Raw genomic sequence first — 21,846 nt, forward strand, 5'->3', positions numbered from 1 at the left:
AGGCAGGAGGATTGCTTCAACCCAGAAGTCTGTTTTTAAAGAATATTTTTAAAAATGTCTTCTTTGACAATTTCTTACCTTCATACACTTTATCTTGATCAAATACACCCCAACTTCCTCTGCCTACTCCCCTCAATCTCCCAGACACCCCTTCTCTCACTTTTGTGTCTTTTAAAAAGGTAACTGGGCTGGGCGGTGGTGGCACACACCTTTAATCCCAGCACTCAGGAGGCAGAGGCAGGAGGATCTCTGCGAGTTCGAGGCCAGCCTGTTCTACAAGAGCTAGTTTTAGGACAGGAACCAAAAAGCTACGGAGAAACCCTGTCTTGAAAATCCAAAATAAATAAATAGGTAACCGGATGAGTCCAGTTAGTGCACCTGAATGCACACGGCCATCCCAGAGCCTGCAACCTGCTAGAGGTCCCGCTCTTGAAACAAAGTGCCTCTCCTTCCCCAGCAGTCATGGACTACCAACAGGGTCTCAGACCAAGGCACCCCCTCTCCCTCCCCCAGCAGTCATGGACTGCCAACAGGGTCTCAGACCAGGGCACCCCCTCTCCCGCACACACAGACTTTAGCTGTCTTGGGCATGTGCAGATATAGCTGCCATGGGTCCGTGGGCTCAACAGCCACGTGTCCACAGCACCCTTCCCATCCCTTCGGGAGGGAATTGAGAGAGACGTCCCATTTAGAGCTAATGACTTGGAGTCCAGCCTAGGCAACATGATGAGACCTCATCGTAAGAAGAGCAAAGCAAACCCTGGGACTGGGCAAGAGCTGAGGCACGCCTCTGCAGATGTTGTGGTGGTGGTGGTGGTTGTTTTGCCTTTTTTTTTTTTATTTTTTTTGAGACAGGGCTTCTCTGTGTAGCTCTGACTGTCTGCCATTCCTGGTCACGTGACTTAACTACAGTGCCCTGGTGTCTTCAGACTGTGCCCTGTCCTCTTCATACTCAACTCCCAGTATGTTTTCATTGCTACTGCTTTAAGTTATTTTCTCAGGCTGGGGAGAGGGCTCAGTGTGTAAAGTATCTGGTGTGCAAGCATGAGGACCTGAGTTCAAATCCCAAGCACCAGGGGGCAAAGACGAGATGGATCCCTGGAACTCACTGACCAGCCAGTCAGTGAGTTCTTGGCAGTCAAAGAACTTCAGGTTCCTGAAGAGACTGAATGTGGACTGGAGAGATGCTAAGCAGTGATCTGTGCCTGCTGTGATCCCAAGGACCCAGCACCCACATCTGGGAACTTGCAGGTGCCTGTAAACTCCTGCTCCAGGGGATCTGACACCCTCTTCTGGCCTCTGTGGGCGCTGCGTCCACCACAGCACACACTCACACACATGTAAATAAACTTTAAAAAAATTGATAAGACAGAAGAGGGCTAGGAGCCATTTTGTGTGTACCTTTGGCCTCCATGTGCACAGACCACAGAGACACACACACACGTATGTACACATGCGCGCGCACACACGTGCGCACACACGCTCACACACACGATAAAAATGTCCTTTTGCTTATAACTCCCTCTCTCAGTTATTATTCCCAGAGAACTGGAATCATGTTGAGTTAGCAGGGAGAACAGGGTTTCATTTTTCCCTTTTAAGAAGAGATGGCAGGTGGCCCAGGGCAGCCTCACACTCACAATGAAACTGAAGCTGGTCGCTGACTGACTCTCCAGCCTCTGCCTCCAGCACTGGGATGGCAGGCCTGTACCACCAGCCCGTCCCCTTCTGTGTGTTTATTTATCTATGGCGACAGGGCGCAGGCCTTAGCACACATGTGGAGGTCAGAGGCCTACCTGCAGGAACCGCTTCCCTCATCCCACCATTCGAGTTCTAGGGGCTGAACTCATGCTGTCTGACTCCACGGCAAAATGCCTTTACCCATGGAGCCATCTTACCAGCCCTGAGAAAATGCTTCCTTAAATGAGAAAGGACTGGGAGATGTTGCAGGGAAAGTGACTCCCAGCCCTCACTGCAGGCTGAGAAAAGCAGATGCTCCAGCTGCAAGGGGAAGGAGGGTCCCCAGGCCTCCCCCATCCACAGGCCTGCAGCTCCGAGTTGAGGTGTCCCGACTCCTCCACGGCATTGCCTGCTTTGTCCCCAGAGCCTGTCTATCACTGTCACTCTTGTTGGGGACTTTCCACGAAATCAGACCCACACTGGGACCCTGGAGAGACAGTTCTGTGGTAAATAACTCATTAGCAGCCCTCGGGTTCCCCATGCACCTCCTGTAGAGGCTGGGCCTCCTGGGGCTCCAGCTGCTCCTAGAACCTCCCTTGCTCTGTGGATCCAGCCCCAAACCTCCCTCTGAGGTGGGCTGGACCTTGTTCCTGGGAGGCTGTGAGGACCCTGGAGGAACTGCCTGACAGTCCTGAACAGGATGTGTGGCCCGGGCTTTTCTGCTACTCAGGAGGCTGAGGTCGGAGCTAGCCTGAGCAACATGGGAGCCCTGACTCAAAGCACCAGAAACTTGCCTGTTTCCTTCGTGTGTGCCCATGCGCGCGCATACACACACACCACATGTGCACACACACTTGCATGCACAGGCCTGCCTCAGTTTCTGCTTCCGGGTGTTCTCCTCCTTCCCAGTGTTCTCCTCCTTCCCCTCCCCCTGTGTCCCTTTCCATCACCTTTCCTCCCCGCCCATCTTCCCCTCTCTCTCCCCCTCCTCAATCTTCTTTCTCCATCTTGTGGCTGTCGTTGGGCTTCGTTCTTCTGAGACAGCTTTCCTTTGCTGTCCGTGTTGGCCTAGAACCCACACTCCAGCCTCAGCAGGAGTGCTGGCATCTCCCGTACCCCCACACCCAGCTCTGACCAGGGTTCTTTCTGTAACTGTCACCATGATGCCATACCAGGCTGGCGTTCAGAGCCTCAGTTCAGAGCCTCCTTCACAGCCCCAGCATTCAGTGTCAAATGGGATTTGAACCCATGCCCCATCTGTATTCCTGCCAGGCTCTCCTGGGCGACCAGTATGGCCCCTGCCTGGTTCCCCAACGGATCGAGGAGAAAGAGTGGGAGGCACTAAGGGCCCAGCTGACCTCCAGGCCTCGAGATCTGGAGCTGATGGCCAGGCATTTCCGGAGAGACGACAATACCATCCCTCCCACCTATGTGCTGCAGTCTGCAGGTTCCGCGGAGGCCCCAGGGCCTGAGGACGCCACCTTGACCTCTGTCCTGCAAGGCGGAGCCCAGGAGGCCCGGAGGCTGGGCCTCCTCAGCCAGGAGCAATGGAAGCGCTATCATCGATCAGGTGAGGCCCAGGGAACCCCGGGGAGACAACAGACATCCCCCCAAGACCTCAAATACAAGTGTTTCATCTCAGTCAATGCCAAATCTGCCTGACTCCCTGGAGAATGCACAGCCCGAGCCAAACCAGGGTCAGTCTCTAGGATCTTTTCCTGTGCCCTTGACTGCCCTCCTCTCCCAAAGTGACCACCATACCCAGTTTGCCTGGGACTGAGCATGTTCAAGAATGTTTGCTTTTTTATATGCATTTGTTTATGGGCAGCGGAGTGTGTGCCCGCTGTGGAGATGTACAGAGGACAGAAGACAGTTCGCAGGAGTCAAACTCAGGTCGTCAAGCTCGGTTACAAGGACCTTTACACGCTGATGCATCTCGCTGATCCTAGAAAGCTGTGTGTGCGCGCGTGTGTCTGAGCATGCTCGTGTATTCACAGGTGCACTAGGGTGTGCGCACATATGTGCCTGCACGTGTCAGGAGTCTCCTGACTGTACACTGAGGCTGAACACTGTCTCACTGAACCCTGACCTCACAGGTAGATGACCAGCTTGCTCCCCAGAGTCCCTGTCTGTTCCCAGTGTGCTGGTGTCAGTCAGTTGTCACCTACCATGCCTTCCTATGGTTACTATGATGAACTGAGATCCTTGTGAATATATGGCACACTCTTTACCCACTGAGTGATTGCCCCAGCCTCTGGAGGATTTTTATTTATTTTTTTTGGGTAGGATCTCCTGTAACACAGGCCAGCCTTAAACCTGTTACATAATGAGAATGACCTTGAACCCCCCCCACCTCCGCCTCTAGAGTACTGAGGAGGTTGCTGTTCACCATCACACCGGTGTGTGGTGCTGGGAATTTTGCTGTGCATGTGCTAAGACTCGGAATTTAACATTGGTGCATTCCAGTTAACTGGAATCCAGACGACGCCAGGTCCTTCCTATTCCTGTTAACTGGGATTCAGACGACACCAGGTCCTTCCAGCCCAGCTGTTTTTAGTCTTTCATTTTGCAGCAAGTCACCCAGGCTGGCCTTGAACCTGTGATCATCCTGCCTCAGTGTCCTGAGCAGCTGAGTAAGCGACCTGCCTCCATGCCTGCCTTGGAGAGGACATTGGGCGATTCTTGTCCTTGACTGGAGCGCAGTGTCCCTAGGGGCCTGGCTTTCCCGTCAGCTCAGAGAGGCTTCAAAAATAACTCTGGCTGCAGTTAAAAAACAAGAGCCTCGGGGCTGGAGAGGTGGCTCAGCGGTTAAGAGCATTGCCTGCTCTTCCAGAGGTCCTGAGTTCAATTCCCAGCAACCACATGGTGGCTCACAACCATCTGTAATGAGGTCTGGTGCCCTCTTCTGGCCTGTAGGAATACACGCAGACAGAATATTGTATACATAATAAATAAATAAATATTTTAAAAAAAAAAAGAGCCTCCTGAGAAAAGTCAGTGCGAGTTCTGGCTTCTAGAAACTAAGGTCCAGGGAGATGGCTCAGCGGGAGAGCACTGACTGCTCTTTCAGAGGACCCCAGCTCAGTTCTTTTCTGCCCCCACACCCAGACTCTCTACTCACAAGCACAAACTCACACACATATGCACATAATTTAAAAATAGACAAAATTTTATTTCTATAAATTCCTGGGCTTTGGGATCCATCCCCAGCACCACACACACCGTAATGGTGTACAGCAGCCACCTCAGTACTCGAGGGGGCAGTTCAAGGTGGTGGTGGCGCACGTCTTTAATCCCAGCACTCAGGAGGCAGAGGCAGGCGGATCTCTGTGAGTTCGAAGCCAGCCTCTAACAGTCTACAGAGGGAGTTCTAGGACAGCCGAGGCTACACAGAGAGAAATCTTTAAAAGATAAAAGAGCTGGGGGGGGTGGTGGAGGAGAGGTGCTGCAGCACACCCTGGGGGGGGGGGGTCAGCCAGCTGTGGTAACGGGGTCAAGCCATTGACACACTCAGGCACATTCACTTGGTTGCCATCTGTTGCATTCCTGCTTCAATGTCAGAACTGTCTGATTGCGACAGATTCATCTTCTTTGGCCCTTTGTGGGTGAGGTGCCAAGCTTGTTCCCAGACAGCGCTTGCTACTTCTACCTAACTGGTTAGTAAAGACTCCAAACTCTGTAATAATCCTTCCTCCTTCCTCTCTGCCTGCACAGCCTCCTGTCCCCACGCTCATGTCTGGGGGGACAGTCTCCTTCACTCATCACCTTTTCCAGAGGTGACCTTTGACGTGGAGTCCCCATGTGGACCACAGAGTCTAACACATGCAGGAGCCGAGTGTTTGTTGATTGACTGTTTGAGGGGACACTCACAGAATTGAAAACCCCATTTAGAAAGCAAACAGTTTAATACTCACCATGCTGTGTACTGCCACCTCGGTCTAGTTCCAGAACATTCTATCACCTGAGTAGGAGGCTGCTCCCTGGGGCCAGCTGGTCTAGTTCCAGAACATTCTATCACCTGAGTAGGAGGCTGCTCCCTGGGGCCAGCTGCAGAAGGCCACTCATTGGCTAGCTGTCTACACACGTGCCTGATCTGGATGTCTCATCAATGGAGTTACACACCTGCTGGCTTTCATGGTTTTTTTTTCTTTCGAGGCCGTCTCCTTGTGTGGTCCAGGCTGGCTTAGAGCATTGTATGCTAAGCCAGCAATGTGACCCGGGAGGTGTTTGTGCCGTGCGTGTTCTGTGCACACGGCTGTGCGGGTACATGCAGGTGGAGGCCAGAGCAGGACATGAGTGTTGTCGTTGGTCACTGATTCCTTTGAGACCAAGTCTCTCCTTGAACTCGAAGCTTGTAGTTTCGGGTAGGCTGGCTTGCCATCGAGCTTCTGGCATAAGACCGAAGAGGCTGGCCGCTGGTCTACACGTGCGCGCGCGCACACACACACACACACACACACACACACACACACACACACACACGAGTGCATATCCCCCGTGGGCTTCTGCAAGCTACCCAAGCGACAGTCCCACTTGCTCACCTTGACAGCTTGTGTTCCCCTGGAACCTGTCACCCTGAAGCCCCTCACAGGCTTCAGTGACCCCATGACCTCTTCTCTTGTTCTCTCTGTTTTGCAGTCATTGAATGGGAGATTGAGCAAGGCCTCCTGAACTCAGCACGAGGGGACCAGGGAGCCACTGTCTTCCTGAGAGATGTGCAGGACCTTAGTAAACACATCTTGGATGATTGCTCTCTGAAGATGGTTGATCGGCTGGCAGACGGCTGCCTGGACACGGATGCCCAGAGTCTTCTCAGTGGCCTCAAGGGACGCATCCTGGATGCTCAGCCTGGAGCCCTAAAGTCCCACCACCTGCCCTGGAGCCGAGACCTGGTCAATCCCAAGAATAAGGCCCACGCTCGCTACCTGAAGGAGCTGAGCGAGCAGTTCGTGGCCAGGACCAACCATCAAGTCCTGGAGCAACTGCGAGAGCTAGAGTCAGGCAGACAGGAGCTGGGCTGGCTCTACCAGGAGATCCGCCAGCACCTCTGGCGGGGTGCAGAGTCTGCTAGAATCTTCTGTGGCCGGCAGGAGCTCCTTGCTCAGCTGAGGCAGCGGCTCAGACAAGATGACATCTGGCCCCATACTCCGCTGGTTCTCTTTGGACCTCCTGGCATCGGGAAGACCTCCCTCATGTGCAAGCTAGCCGAGCAGGTACCAGGACTTCTCGGCCACAAGACGGTGACTGTCCTGAGGCTGTTAGGTACATCAACCATGAGCCTGGATGCCCGAAGCCTCCTCAAGAGCCTGTCCTTCCAGGTGTGCTTGGCCTACGGGCTGCCACTGCCCCCAACCCAGGTCCTGGAGGTCCATGGCAGGCTGGGCCACTTCTTTCACACCCTCCTCCACACGGTGTCCTGTAGGAACTTTGAGTCCCTGGTGCTGCTCCTGGACTCGGTGGATGATCTGGATTCCACACGCCATTCTCAGAGGATTTCCTGGCTGCCCCTCAAGTGTCCCCCAAGGGTACACGTCATCCTCTCTGCATGCTCAGACCAGCAGGTGTTACATACCCTGCGACAGACCCTCAAGGACCCCAGTGCCTACTGGGAGGTGAAGGCCCTGTCTGGATGCCAAGGACAGGAGTTCATCCAGCTGCTACTGCATGCAGAAAGGCGGACGCTGAGCCCGGGTCAGAGGGACATCCTCTGGGCCAGCCTCCCAGAGTGCGGCCACCCAGGGCGGCTACGGCTGGCCTTTGAGGAGGCTCGGAAATGGGCTTCCTTCACTGTACCAGTGCCCTTGGCCACCACAGCTGAGGAAGCCACACACCAGCTCTGCATCCGCCTGGAGGAGACACACGGGCAGCTGCTGGTGGCTCATGTACTGGGCTACATTGTGTCTTCCAGGTAAATCTGCCCATGTTCCTATGTGCCTTCCTTCCTCCTCCCTCCCTTCCTTCCTCCTCCCTCCAACCTCCTTTCCTCCCTCCCTCATTCCTTTCTCCTCCCTCTCTTCCTCCCTCCCTCCCTTCCTTCCTCCTCCCTCCCTCCCTCCTTCCTTCCTTTCTGCCCTCCCTTCCCTTTCCCCCCTTTCCTTCCTTTCCCCCCTCCCTCCCCTCCACCCCTCCTTTTCTGTTGGTCAGGTACATGTGTGTAGTGCGTGCATGCAGAGCCAGGGGAAGATGCAGTACCGGGCTCTCACTCTCAGCTTTATTACCTCGAGACAGGGTCTCTCACTGACCCAGCTGGGGTTATGGCCACACCCTCACAGCCACACCCATCCCTTTGTATGGATGCTGCAGAGTCCCACTAAGGTCCTCACACTCCCAGAGTAGATGCTCTTTCTACCAAGCCATGGGCAGCCCTTCTTCCTTCCTTTTCCACAGGGATTTGGACAGAACCAGTGTTTTATGGAGGTTAGGTATGTGCTGTAGGGCTGAGCCTTGGTCCACCCCGTGTGTTGATTTTGTAGCTTGCTGCTTGGCTGAAAGTGTTGGTCAACTCCAGGAACGTCCTGTCTTAGGGTCTTTTACATACACAATCATGTTCATCTTACATTGCTCTGGCCAAGACTGCAAACTCTGTTGGATGAGAAGAGACAGTGGCACACTTGTCCTGGTTCAGCTCCACTTGGCACTTGTACGATGCCGGTGGTCGGTTTGTTGCAAGTAACTTACCCCCTCACAGCTGTAGTGGTTGCTGTAGGCTGAGTTTTCCTGTCCCAGCAGTCATTTCCTTTTGTAAGGAGGCTGCTTGTTTGTTTCCCAGCCACATAGACTCCTGAAATAATCACACAGAAACTAGACTATTTAAGTCACTGCTTGTCCCATTGGTTCTAGCTTCTCATTTGCTAACTCTTACATCTTAATTTAACCCATCTCCATTCATCTGTGCATCACCACAAGGTCGTGGCTTACCAGCAAAGTTTCATTGTGTCTGTCTCTGGTGGAGGCTCCATGGCTTCTCTTCATCTCTGCCTCCTTTCTCCCAGCATTCAGTTTAGGTTTCCCAGCCTAGCTCTGTTCTATCCTATCAGGCCAAGCCAGTTTCTTTATTCATTAATAGTAATCACAGCATACAGGGGAGAATCCCACATTAATTTCACAAATAACCAACACTGATACTTAATATTACTTATAAGTGCTTCGCCAATAGCTCAGGCTTGTTGCTAGCTAGCTCTTACATTTAAATTGACCCACATTTTGTATCTACACTCTACCATGTGACTTAGTACCTTTTCTCAGTGTCTGCTTGTAACTCCTGTTACTCCACCACTCTTCATCCCAGCATTCTCTCTGTCTCAAGCTGTCTTGCCCAGTCTCTTCTTGCCCAGCTGTTAGTCAACCAGCTTTTTATTAACAATGAGAGCAATGCAGTGTGCAGAAGGGTTATTCTCCAGCAGTTGGCTTTGAATGCCTTGGCCTTGACATGCAAGGAAGCCTTAATGAGGCATTGTCTAGATCTAGTTGGCCCTGGTGTGTGTGTGTCCATGTCTGTATACACAGGTGCATATGTATGTGTGTGCATGTGTGCACATGCACATGTGTATATTGTGTCTCTGTGTGCATGTTTGTGTGTGTGCACATGCGTGTGTGTTTATGTCTCTGTGCCTGTACACATGTCTCTGTGTGTGCCTGTATTTGTGTGTCTGTGTGTGTGTCTGTGTGTGCATATCTGTTCGTGTGTGTGCATGTCTCTCTGCATGTGTGCGTGTGTGTGTACGTGCATGTCTTGGTTGTTTGTTGAGGAGGGAAGACCTGACAGAGCACAGTAACAGTGTCCATGGGCTAGGCCTAGACCGTGTGGGAGGGAGACGAGCCAGCTGAGCATGAGCAGCGAGCGGGTGGCATGGGTGCATTTGTTTTCTGCACCAGTGATTATGGCTCTGCTGTGACTAGCCACCTACAACACCTGTGCCTGTGGCTTCCTTGCCTACCAGCCTCTCCCTCCTTGTGGCAAAAATATTTTATTATAAGGGCTGTCAGTCTTCATCCTGGCCTCTGCTGCTGTTTGGAGATGATTATGTGACTATTTTTTTACCCCTGGTTCGGTGTTGGAGTTGTATTGTATTATTACCTTCTCTGTTTTTAAATCTGTCTGTCTCTCTGTTTGTTTGTCCATCTGTCTGTCTCTCTACCTATCTATTTTTGAGATAGTTTCTCCATGTAGAGCAGGCTGGCCTGGAACTCACAAAGACCCTCCTGCCTCTGCCTCCCGAGTGCCGGGATTAAATGTGTGCACACCACACCCATATCAATTCATCTTTTTAAAGGTTTATTTGATTTTTATTTGTGTGAATGCATGTGTCGGAGGTGGGGCTTGTGTACATGCATGCTGGTGCCTGCAGAGAGCAGAAAAGTGTCAGATCCCCAGGGTCTGGCTTTAGAGGTGGTTGTGAGCTGCTGGATGTGGGGGCTGGAAAATAAAGCCAGGTCCTTGGCAAGGGCAGCAAGCGCTCTTACCCACACAGTCATCTCTCCATCCCTAATTCATTTTTTAACTGACAAAAAATAACCACGTGTAGTTATGAGGTGTGGGGTTGATGTTTCAGACATATGTAGCTTGTAATCATTACAGCAGGATATCTGATTTTCTGCCATCTCAGACTGTCCTGTCTATCAGTGCACAGTTATCCTTGTAGTGAATGTAACGAAGATCCCTTCGTGTGTGTGAGAGAGATGAAAGATAGATAGATAGATAGATAGATAGATAGATAGATAGATAGATAGATAATAGATGATAGATAGATAGATAGATGATAGATTGATAGATGATTGATAGATAGGTAGATAGATAATAGATAGATAGATAGATGATTGATAGATAGATAGAATTGTGTCTATATGTGTGTATGAATGTATATGTGGTTGTATGTGCATATGTGTGTGTGTCTGTGGGCATGCCTGTGTGTACTGTGGAGTATGGTACATTATGGTGGACAGTGGGCAGTCCTGGGTGTAACCCTTGTTGGAGACAGGGTTTTGTTGTCTCCATGTGCTCTGGCCAGCTAACCCGTAAGCTTCTGCCAACTCCCTGTCCCTATCCCCTATCTCCCTCACAGGAATATGGACACATGCACTGCTGTGCCCACGTTTCACAGAGGTGCTGGGGGCTCAAACTCATACTCCCATGTTTGTGCAGCAGGACCGTGCACTTCGAGCCAGCTCCCTAGCCCCTGGAGTATTTTTTTGTAGAATTGGTACTTAAAAATAATTTGACATTAATAACTGACTGTACCACTGGCACGAAGGGCAACTCAGCCTCTGCATGGAAGCCACAGAGACACGCTGGACTCGAATTCACCGGGGCTACCGCTGCCCCATCTGAGATGGAACACAACACGTCCCGGCAGCTTTAGCGGGCGGGCATGGGTGAAGTTCCTGCTCCCGTGGACTCACTAGCTTCCCCCTCCCTCCTCTCCTTGCCCCTGTCATTCCCTCATCATCACCTCCATATTCTGTGTGTCTTTATTATCTGTCATCTATGCTATGAACTACTTATCACCTGCATGCATCACGTATTGTGACTCAGTGTGTATCTGTCTGTTATGTACGATCTGTGGGTCCATCGCCCACAGATACATTGTCCCAGGGCTGTCTGAGACATCTAGTCCCCATGGATGACATTTCTTTCTCTCCTAAGTATTCCACCAAGCTGTTAAGGATGGTCTGAAACCCAAATTGGGACAATCATAAAATTCAAGAAATCAGTCACAGGAACGTTAATACAGAGTACACAACAAATGTGTCCATGTGCATGCGTGTGGTGGGGGCGGGACTGTGGTGTCATCTCTCAGGCAAGGTCTGTCTTTTTAAATTTTATTTATTTATCTAGAGACACAGCCTCTTGCTGGCATTGGGCTCACCAAGCAGATGCCAAAGAGCCCACACGTCTCTGCTGACATGCTCAGTGTTTCTGTGTCACTGGGGATGGAGGCCAGGTCCTCACACAGTGCCACAGGCACTGTATTGATTGAGCTCCACTCCAGCCCCACAGTCATGGTGTCCCCATGGTCAGCACATTCTTTATAGCTCTTCCCTCTCTTGACCCTGACCCAGGATCATGTCTGGCGCGGGGCTGAATGAGTGACAGCATGACCCAGACTCCTCACGCATGACCCAGACTCTTCACACGTGACCCAGACTCCTCACACGTGACCCAGACTCCTCACGCATGACCCAGACTCCTCACACGTGACCCAGACTCCTCACACGTGACCCAGACTCCTCACACGTGACCCAGACTCCTCACACGTGACCCAGACTCCTCACACGTGACCCAGACTCCTCACGCGTGATCCAGACTCCTCACGCGTGATCCAGACTCCTCACATGTGACCCAGACTCCTCACACGTGACCCAGACTCCTCACACATGACCCCGACTCCTCACGCATGACCCAGACTCCACACACGTGACCCAGACTCCTCACACGTGACCCAGACTCCTCACATGTGACCCAGACTCCTCACACGTGACCCAGACTCCTCATGTGTGGCCCAGACTCCTCACACGTGACCCAGACTCCTCACACGTGACCCAGACTCCTCACGCGTGATCCAGACTCCTCACGCGTGATCCAGACTCCTCACATGTGACCCAGACTCCTCACACGTGACCCAGACTCCTCACACATGACCCCGACTCCTCACGCATGACCCAGACTCCACACACGTGACCCAGACTCCTCACACGTGACCCAGACTCCTCACATGTGACCCAGACTCCTCACACGTGACCCAGACTCCTCATGTGTGGCCCAGACTCCTCACACGTGACCCAGACTCCTCACGCATGACCCAGACTCCTCACACGTGACCCAGACTCCTCACACGTGACCCAGACTCCTCACATGTGACCCAGACTCCTCACACGTGACCCAGACTCCTCACGCATGACCCAGACTCCTCACGTGTAGCCCAGACTCCTCACACGTGACCCAGACTCCTCACATGTGACCCAGACTCCTCACGCGTGACCCAGACTCCTCACGTGTGGCCCAGACTCCTCACATATGACCCAGACTCCTCACACGTGACCCAGACTCCTCACGTGTGACCCAGACTCCTCACACGTGACCCAGACTCCTCACGCGTGGCTCAGACTCCTCACACATTATCCAGACTCCTCATACGTGGCCCAGACTCCTCACACGTGGCCCAGACTCCTCACACGTGGCCCAGACTCCTCACACGTGGCCCAGACTCCTCACACGTAGCAGACAAAAAGGACGGGAGAGGGGCAGAAGCTGTGGTAATCCTCATGGCTGTTCCACTGAATTTTTTTTTTGCCAGCCAGGCTCCACCTTCCAAAGATGACCCAAACTCCCAAATCAACTAGGTACTGTGTGTGGGAGACATGACACACTCAAAACCACGCAGTCCTAAAACGGTCTTCAATTTCTTAGTCCCTTCGTTGCTACGACAAAGCTCCACAGGCTGGACTCCACAGTAAGAAATGGCCAGTCAATTTCCTAGGCATAGGAGCCACACCCAGGGCCCCAAACGACTGCTGGTTCACAAACTCGGGCAGCGCTTCCACTTCCGCCAAAGCTCACTGGGCAGAGAGCTTGAGGCTCAGTAGTAGATGGAGTTCTTTGAGCTCAGCGGGCAGAATGCGCGCAGCTCAGTGGGCAGATGGTTTAGTTGGTAGAGCATTGTCTGACATGCACGAAGGCCTGGATTCCATCCCAGCACCGTCTGGACCAGACGTGGTGGCGCACACCTGGGAGGTGGAGGCAGGAGGATCAGGACTGCACAGTTATACTTGGATACATAGTGAGATTGAAGCTAGCCTGGGCTACATGAGATGTCTCAGAATAAATAAATAAGTAGGGTGGGGAGAATGGGCTGGGGAGGTGGCTAAGATGTTAAGAGCACATGCTTCTCTTGCAGAGGACCAGGGTTTGGGCCCTGTATTTTGCAGCTTACAACTGTTGGATTAGGGTTAGGTTAATTCTAGTTCCAGGAGATCTAATGCCCTCTCTGACCTCTGTAGCCACCAGGCAAGTGTGTGGGGCACATAAATTCTCTCAGGCAACACACACACACACACATCAGAGAAATAAACAAAACCCAAACCAGTCGGGCAGTGGTGGCACTCGAAAGGCAGAGGCAGGTGGATCTCTGTGAGTTTGAGGCCAGCCTTGGCTACAGAGTGAGTTCCAGGACATCAAGGGCTACAACAGAGAAACCCTGTACAAAAACCCCAAACCAGCAGAGCCCAGTAAACGGTCAAAACCTGTGTTCAGCACGTTGGAGCCTTGTTTTCGGGACATTGCTCCCTAAGTGACACGGTCTGGTGACTGTGTGTGTCCACATCAAGAGCACGGTGTGGATGAACTGTGAGCTCAGGCTCTCCACAGATACTAAGCCATTTCACAGAGGGGCTCCAGCAGCCAGACTCCAGGTCTCCTGGTGTCCTGTGGGCACTGCAGGGTGGAGGCTGGAAGCCAATGATCTGTGCTGGCAATGGTTGAATTACGGTGAGGGTCTTTCCCACTCTATATTAACTGACATTCCATAGACATCATTTGTTGTTGTTGTTTTGTTTTCTTCTGTTTGCTTATTCAAGGCAGGGTTTCTCTGTAGCTTTGGAGTCTGTCCTGGAACTCACTCTGTAGACCAGGTTGGCCTCGAACTCAAGAGATCCACCTGCCTCTGCCTCCCAATGCTGGGATTAAAAGCATGAACCACCACGGCCTGGCCTCGTAGACATCTTATATAGAGGTAAAAACAGAAGAGTCTCTGGGTCTGTCTGTATTTATTTATTTAGTGTGAGCCGCCATCTTTAGTGTGGGGATGTATACATTCTTGGACTGTGCCCTTTCAGGTCTTTATTGCTAGAAATTCAAAATGACGGTGATCAGTCCAGCTTGGGAGGGGTGTGTATGTGTGTGTATGCATGCATGCATGGTTGTGTGAGAGCACGTGTTTGTGAGTTCACATGTGTGTATGAACGCGCGCGCGTGTGTGTGTGTGTGTGTGTGACAAATCCACTCATCAACATTAGCAGATCAGCCCCTGGAAGCCGAGGTGGCTCCATGGGGCAATGCTTGCCCAGATATGAAGAGCAGTGTTCGAGTCCCTAGAGCCACACACATGCCCGTGAGCGTGGAGCCTGCCTGTGATTCCCTGCAAGTTGTGTAAGCTGGCTAACAAGACCAGCCACACAGCCACGCTGGTGAGCTCTGGCCTTGACTGACAGACCTGTCTCGGAGAATAAGGTGGCTGAGACACTGAGGATGATTTCTGCCATCAGTCTTGAGTTCCCGCATGCCGGCCCGCACACGTGCACACCAGACACACATGAAACACAGAACGAGGAATAGAATTAAAGAAGTACGGTTTACCAGGCATGACAGTACATACCTGTTATCCCAGCACTTGGGAAGTCAAGATAACAGGTTGGTGTGCTCTGGGCCAGCCTGGGCTACAGTGCAAAACATTGTCTCAAACACAAAGAAGTAAGAGCATCATTCCATTATAAAGCTGGGAAACCACCTTCCAGCGGGCTCCAGGGATGTCCCTATCAAACCCAGGTCCCACGACTGGCAGCGTAAGACGCAGTGGGGCAAAAACTGGCATTAGTCAGCCTGTGTGATGCTCTAAGTGTTGAGCAGGGCGTTGGTGGCATATGCCTTTGATCCCAGCACTCAGGAGGCAGAGGCAGGCGGATCTCTGTGAACTCGAGGCCAGTCTGGTTTACAGAACAAATTCCAGGACAGCTAGGATTGTTACACAGAGAAACCCCGTCTCAAAAAACATGAGACAGACTCTCAAGTAGACCAGGCTGTCCTGGAACTCAGTACGTAGTTAAGAGTGACCTTGAGTTCACAATCCTCCAGCCTCCACTTTCCCAGTGCTGGGATGACAAAGTGTGTCACCATGCTGGACTGAGACCCCCTGAGCCTGGAGAGTGGCCTGTGTAGGGCTCGCCAGATGTGTGTGAAGGGGTCTGAGCTGGAGGTTCCCTGAGAGAAGCTGCACACATGGTCCCTGAGCATCCTCCTCACAGGGCCGTCACAGTGTGCATCTGCAGTGGTCTGAGCTGCACACATGGTCCCTGCACGTCCTCTTCACAGGACGGTCACCGTGCTGTGCTGCCCCTTACCCCACAGGTACGGTCTGTCAGAGGCAGAGCTGAAGGACGTGCTGTCTTTGGACGATGAGGTCCTGCAGGCCGTGTACCAGGACTGGACACCACCCAGCAAGGAACTCCTACGCTTTCCGCCACTGCTGTGGGTGCGGCTCCGCCGGGACCTGGGACACTGCTTGACCAGAAGGCCCGTGGATGGTTGCACGCTGTTGGTCATCGCACACAGGTAAGCCTTGGGAGGGGACACTGCCTTCGTGGAGCCCTGAGAGCAAAGGCTCCCAATCAAATCCTTGACTCCCATTCTGGGGTAGTCAAGCAATCCAGCACACACGAGTCCCAGGGTAAACGCTACACACCTAATCTGTCTGTTTTGTGATGGTGTGAATGTTGTGTGATGTGCATGGGATTCTAGGCGGGGGCTCCACCCCTTAACCACTGTCCTGATCTCTCTCTCTCTCTCTCTTTCTCTCTCTCTCTGTGTGTGTGTGTGTGTGCATGCATTTGCCTGTGGTACCCTCACGTGTGTATGTAGTTATGAAGGACAAATGTTGATCTCAGGGTTGAGCTCCGTAACTCTTCACCCAGTATTTGGAGAGAAGATCTCTCAGTTCAGCCACAATGGCTGCACAGCAAGCCTGCCTGCTAGACTCCTCTCCCTTTTACTTCCTCTCAAGCACTGTGATTGCCAGTACTTCCCCCCTCACCAGGCTTTTGCATGTGTGCTGGGGATTTGAACTCGGACCCTCATGCTTACACAATACACACTTTATCCACGAAGCCATCTTCCCTGCCTCTTTTCACTTTCTGATTTGCCATGATGTCTTGTTAAGATACCCAGGCTGGTCTGGAGCTCTCAATTCAGTCCAGCCACACATGACTTCAACCTGTGACCCCCTGCCTCTGAGTAGCTACCATGACAGTCTTGCACCACCCACCACACCAGAGCAAAGGTCATTTTTACATTTATTTATTCATTCATTTATTTATTTATTATTTCTGTGGGCAGGTAGGTGTGGGTGTGTGCTGTGGTGTCTCTGGATGTCAGAGGACTTGTGGGAGCAAATTCTCGCCTTCTGCAATGTATGATGGGGATCGAACTCCAGTCATGAGGCTCAGCACCAAGCACCTCTAGCCACTGAGCCATCTCATTACCTTCAAAAGCAAAACTTGTTTGGTTGTTTGTTTTTCAAGACAGGGTTTTTCTTTGTAGCTTTGGTGCCTGTCCTGAAACTAGCTCTTGTAGACCAGGCTGGCCCCTGCCTCCTGAGTGCTGGATTAAAGGTGTGCGCCACCACCACCTGAGCAAAAGCAAAACTTTTTAAGAGAGAAAGAGAAATAAAAGACAAGGGCTGTTTTAGAGAGCAGCGTTGAGTGAAAACAGGACACGGAGTGCAGAGCCATCAGCCTGTGCCCTTTCTCCACAGACAGCTGTCCAAGGTGATCCAGGTTCGATACCTGTCTGGGCCTGAGAGATCCAAGAGACACGGCGTGCTGGCTGAATTCTTCTCTGGAGCCTGGAGCCAAGGCACCAAGAAACTCATCACCCTGCCCCTCGTGGGGAAGCCCGTTAACCTGGACCGCAAGGTGAGGCCACACCCTGGCATGACTGTCCTTTTCCTTCTCCCCCGTTCTCAACGCCCTCCGAACCCACAGTATCGAGGGCCTCCTTCAGCCCCAGGATGTAATTCTGGGTACAGGGCTCAGTAGACATGGGTGTGTATGTGCTCTTTTGCACAAAGTGTTTATGGGGTGTAGCCTTCTTAGCATTGATGAGGATGAAATCAAAATATCATTCAGTGGTGGGACTTGTTGAAGACGGTCCACATTCTGCTGGGTTAGCTGCTCAGCTGGGAGGGTGCGGCCTCCCTGCAACCCACGGGCGGCTCCTTGGCTGCACCTGAGGACAGAGCTGTGTGTCTTCTTTACATGAAGACTTGTATCTTGGCTGAATATTTGAACCCACATAAAAAGCCAGGGACTGGAGAGATAGCTCGATGGTTGAGAGCACTGGCTGTAGCCCAGCGGTGGTGGTGCACACCTTTAATCCCAGCTCTAAGGAGGCAGAGGCAGGCAGATCTCTGAGTTCCAGGCCAGCCTGTGAGTTCCAGGACAGGGCCACACAGAGAAACCCTGTCACAAAACACAAAAAGAAAAAAGAAAAAGAAAACAATATCACTGGCTGGGTTCGATTCCCAGCACCTGCATGGCTGCTCACATCGGTAACTCAGTTCCAGGGAATCCAATACCCTATTCTGGTCTCTGTGAACCTTGTACCATGTAGTACATAGGCACACATGTAGGTGAAACACCCATATACATAAAATAAAATAAACCTTTCTTAAAAAGGCAGACACAGCCATGCATGGTGGGATTCAAACCTTAACCCAGCACTCCGAGGCAGAGGCAGGAGGGTCTGTGTGAGTGTGAGACCGACCTGGTCTACAGAGCGAGTTCCAGGATGGTCAGGGCTATATAGTAATACTAGGTCTCAAACAAAGCAGAAGTCCATGGTGAGGAGTTCTGGGGCTCTTCTGGGCTAGATGGCCAGTCTGCCTCCCGCAGCTGGTGTGGTGCAGTGTGAACCTGTCTCAAAAAGTCACGTGGAACACAATTGAGGAAGAATTGTGACATCTACCTCTGCACTATGCATTCTTGTGTGCACACACACACATGGGCACAGACACAGGCACACACTCAGGTGTACACACACACAGGCACACACTCAGGTGTACACACACACGGGCACACACAGGCACACACTCAGGTGTACACACACGGGCACACACACAGGCACACACTCAGGTGTACACACACGGGCACACACACAGGCACACACTCAGGGGTACACACACACGGGCACACACACAGGCACACACTCAGGTGTACACACACACGGGCACACACAGGCACACACTCAGGTGTACACACACACGGGCACACACACAGGCACACACTCAGGTGTACACACACACGGGCACACACACAGGCACACACTCAGGTGTACACACACACAGGCACACACACAGGCACACACTCAGGTGTACACACACACAGGCACACACTCAGGTGTACACACACACAGGCACACACTCAGGTGTACACACACACGGGCACACACAGGCACACACTCAGGTGTACACACACACAGGCACACACTCAGGTGTACACACACAGGCACACACTCAGGTACACACTCAGGTGTAAACACACACAGGCCCACACACAGGTGTACACACACACAGGCACACACATAGGCACACACTCAGGTGTACACACACACAGGTGAAGGCGTAAGTCACAAACAATGCCACACCAGTTTGGAATTATGATTAATAGGGTGGTATTTATTTAAAGGGGAAAAAAACTTACAGATCACTGTCAGCCCTCTGCGTAACCAGGAAGGAAGTCAAGTCACCGGCGGAGCAGGAAGTGAAGAGAGAGAGGAGAGGGAAGTGGCCGCATTTTTAAAGGGAGAGAGACCACGCCCCAAGGGGCTGGTATCTCAGCGGCGATAGGCTGGAGGAGTGGGAGGACCTCCCGTAACACACAGGCACACACATAGGCACACACTCAGGTGTACACACACATAGGCACCCACTCAGGTGTACACACACACAGGCACACACTAAGCTGTACACACACACAGACACACATAGGCACACACTCAGGTATACACACACACGGGCACACACACAGGCACACATTCAAGTGTACACACACACGGGCACACACAGGCACACACTCAGGTGTACACACACACATGGGCACACACACAGGCAGACACTCAGGTGTACACACACACGGGCACACACAGGCACACACTCAGATGTACACACACACAGACACACACAGGCACACACTCAGGTGTACACACATCCGGTCAAACACTCAGGTGTACACACACAGGCAGACACTCAGGTGTACACACACACAGGCACATACTCAAGTGTACACACACACGGGCACACACTCAGGTGTACACACACATGGACACACACAGGCACACACTCAGGTGTACACACACACAGGCACATACTCAGGTGTACACACACACGGGCACACACTCAGGTGTACACACACACAGGCACACACTCAGGTATACACACACATGGGCACACACAGGCACACACTCAGGTGTACACACACACAGGCACACACTCAGGTGTACACACACATGGGCACACACAGGCACACACTCAGGTGTACACACACACAGGCACACACTCAGGTGTACACACATACGGGCACACACTCAGGTGTACACACACACGGGCACACACACAGGCACACACTCAGGTATACACACACACGGGCACACACAGGCACACACTCAGGGGTGTACACACACACAGGCACACACTCAGGTACACACTCAGGTGTAAACACACACAGGCCCACACACAATGTGTACACACACACACAGGCACACACATAGGCACACACTCAGGTGTACACAAACAGAGGCACTCACAGGCACAACTCAGGTGTACACACACACAGGCACACACATAGGCACACACTCAGGTGTACACACACATAGGCACACACTCAGGTGTACACACACACAGACACACACAGGCACACACTCAGGTGTACATACACACGGGCACACACACAGGCACACATTCAAGTGTACACACACACGGGCACACACAGGCACACACTCAGGTGTACACACACACATGGGCACACACACAGGCAGACACTCAGGTGTACACACACACGGGCACACATAGGCACACACTCAGATGTACACACACACAGGCACACACAGGCACACACTCAGGTGTACACACATCCGGGCAAACACTCAGGTGTACACACACACAGACACACACTCAGGTGTACACACACACAGGCACATACTCAGGTGTACACACACACGGGCACACACTCAGGTGTACACACACACAGGCACACACTCAGGTGTACACATACACAGGCACACACTCAGGTGTACACACACACGGGCACACACAGGCACATACTCAGGTGTACACCACAAAGGCACACACTCAGGTGTACACACATACGGGCACACACTCAGGTGTACACACACAAAGGCACACATAGGCACACACTCAGGTGTACACACACACGGGCACACACACAGGCACACAATCAGGTATACACACACACGGGCACACACAAAGACACACACTCAGGTGTACACACACACAGGCACACACAAGCACACACTCAGGTGTACACACACACGGGCACACACTCAGGTGTACACACACACGGGCACGCACACAGACACACACTCAGGTGTACACACACACAAGCACACACTCAGGTGTACACACACACAGGCACACACAGGCACACACTAGGTGTACACACACACAGGCACACACTCAGGTGTACACACACACGGGCACACACACAGGTGTACACACACACAGGCACACACATAGGCACACACTAAGGTGTACACACACACAGGCAAACACTCAGGTGTACAAACACACAGGCACACACTCAGGTGTACACACACACAGAGGCACACCCATAGGCACACACTCAGGTGTACACACCCATAGGCACACACTCAGGTGTACACACACACAGGCACACACTCAGGTGTACACACACACGGGCACGCACACAGACACACACTCAGGTGTACACACACACAAGCACACACTCAGGTGTACACACACACAGGCACACACAGGCACACACTAGGTGTACACACACACAGGCACACACTCAGGTGTACACACACACGGGCACACACACAGGCACACACTCAGGTGTATACACACACAGGCACACACTCAGGTGTAAACACACACAGGCAAACACTCAGGTGTACACACACACGGGAACACACAGGCACACACTCAGGTGTACACACACACAGGCACACACATAGGCACACACTCAGGTGTACACACACATAGGCACAAACTCAGGTGTAAACACACACAGGCAAACACTAAGCTGTACACACACACAGGTACACACAGGCACACACTCAGGTGTACACACCTAGGCACACACTCAGGTGTACACACACACAGGCACACACTAAGGTGTACACACACACAGGCACACACTAAG

The 21,846-nt window shown here is 52.2% G+C and overlaps 1 protein-coding gene across 3 annotated transcripts in view; it reads left to right on the forward strand.

The window, feature by feature from the left end:
* The window catches only part of Nwd1 (NACHT and WD repeat domain containing 1), a 141,550-nt gene that overhangs the window by 15,361 nt on the left and 104,343 nt on the right, over nt 1-21,846 (forward strand). For all 3 annotated transcript variants that reach the window (XM_075987010.1, XM_075987011.1, XM_075987009.1), the window contains 4 exons: nt 2,953-3,250; nt 6,319-7,588; nt 15,800-16,003; nt 17,202-17,361. In XM_075987010.1, coding sequence (XP_075843125.1) covers nt 2,953-3,250; nt 6,319-7,588; nt 15,800-16,003; nt 17,202-17,361 — 1,932 coding nt within the window. The remainder of the gene's footprint in view (nt 1-2,952; nt 3,251-6,318; nt 7,589-15,799; nt 16,004-17,201; nt 17,362-21,846) is intronic.

Source organism: Microtus pennsylvanicus, chromosome 9, assembly GCF_037038515.1.
Source record: "Microtus pennsylvanicus isolate mMicPen1 chromosome 9, mMicPen1.hap1, whole genome shotgun sequence".
In the NCBI taxonomy this organism is placed as follows: domain Eukaryota; kingdom Metazoa; phylum Chordata; class Mammalia; order Rodentia; family Cricetidae; genus Microtus; species Microtus pennsylvanicus.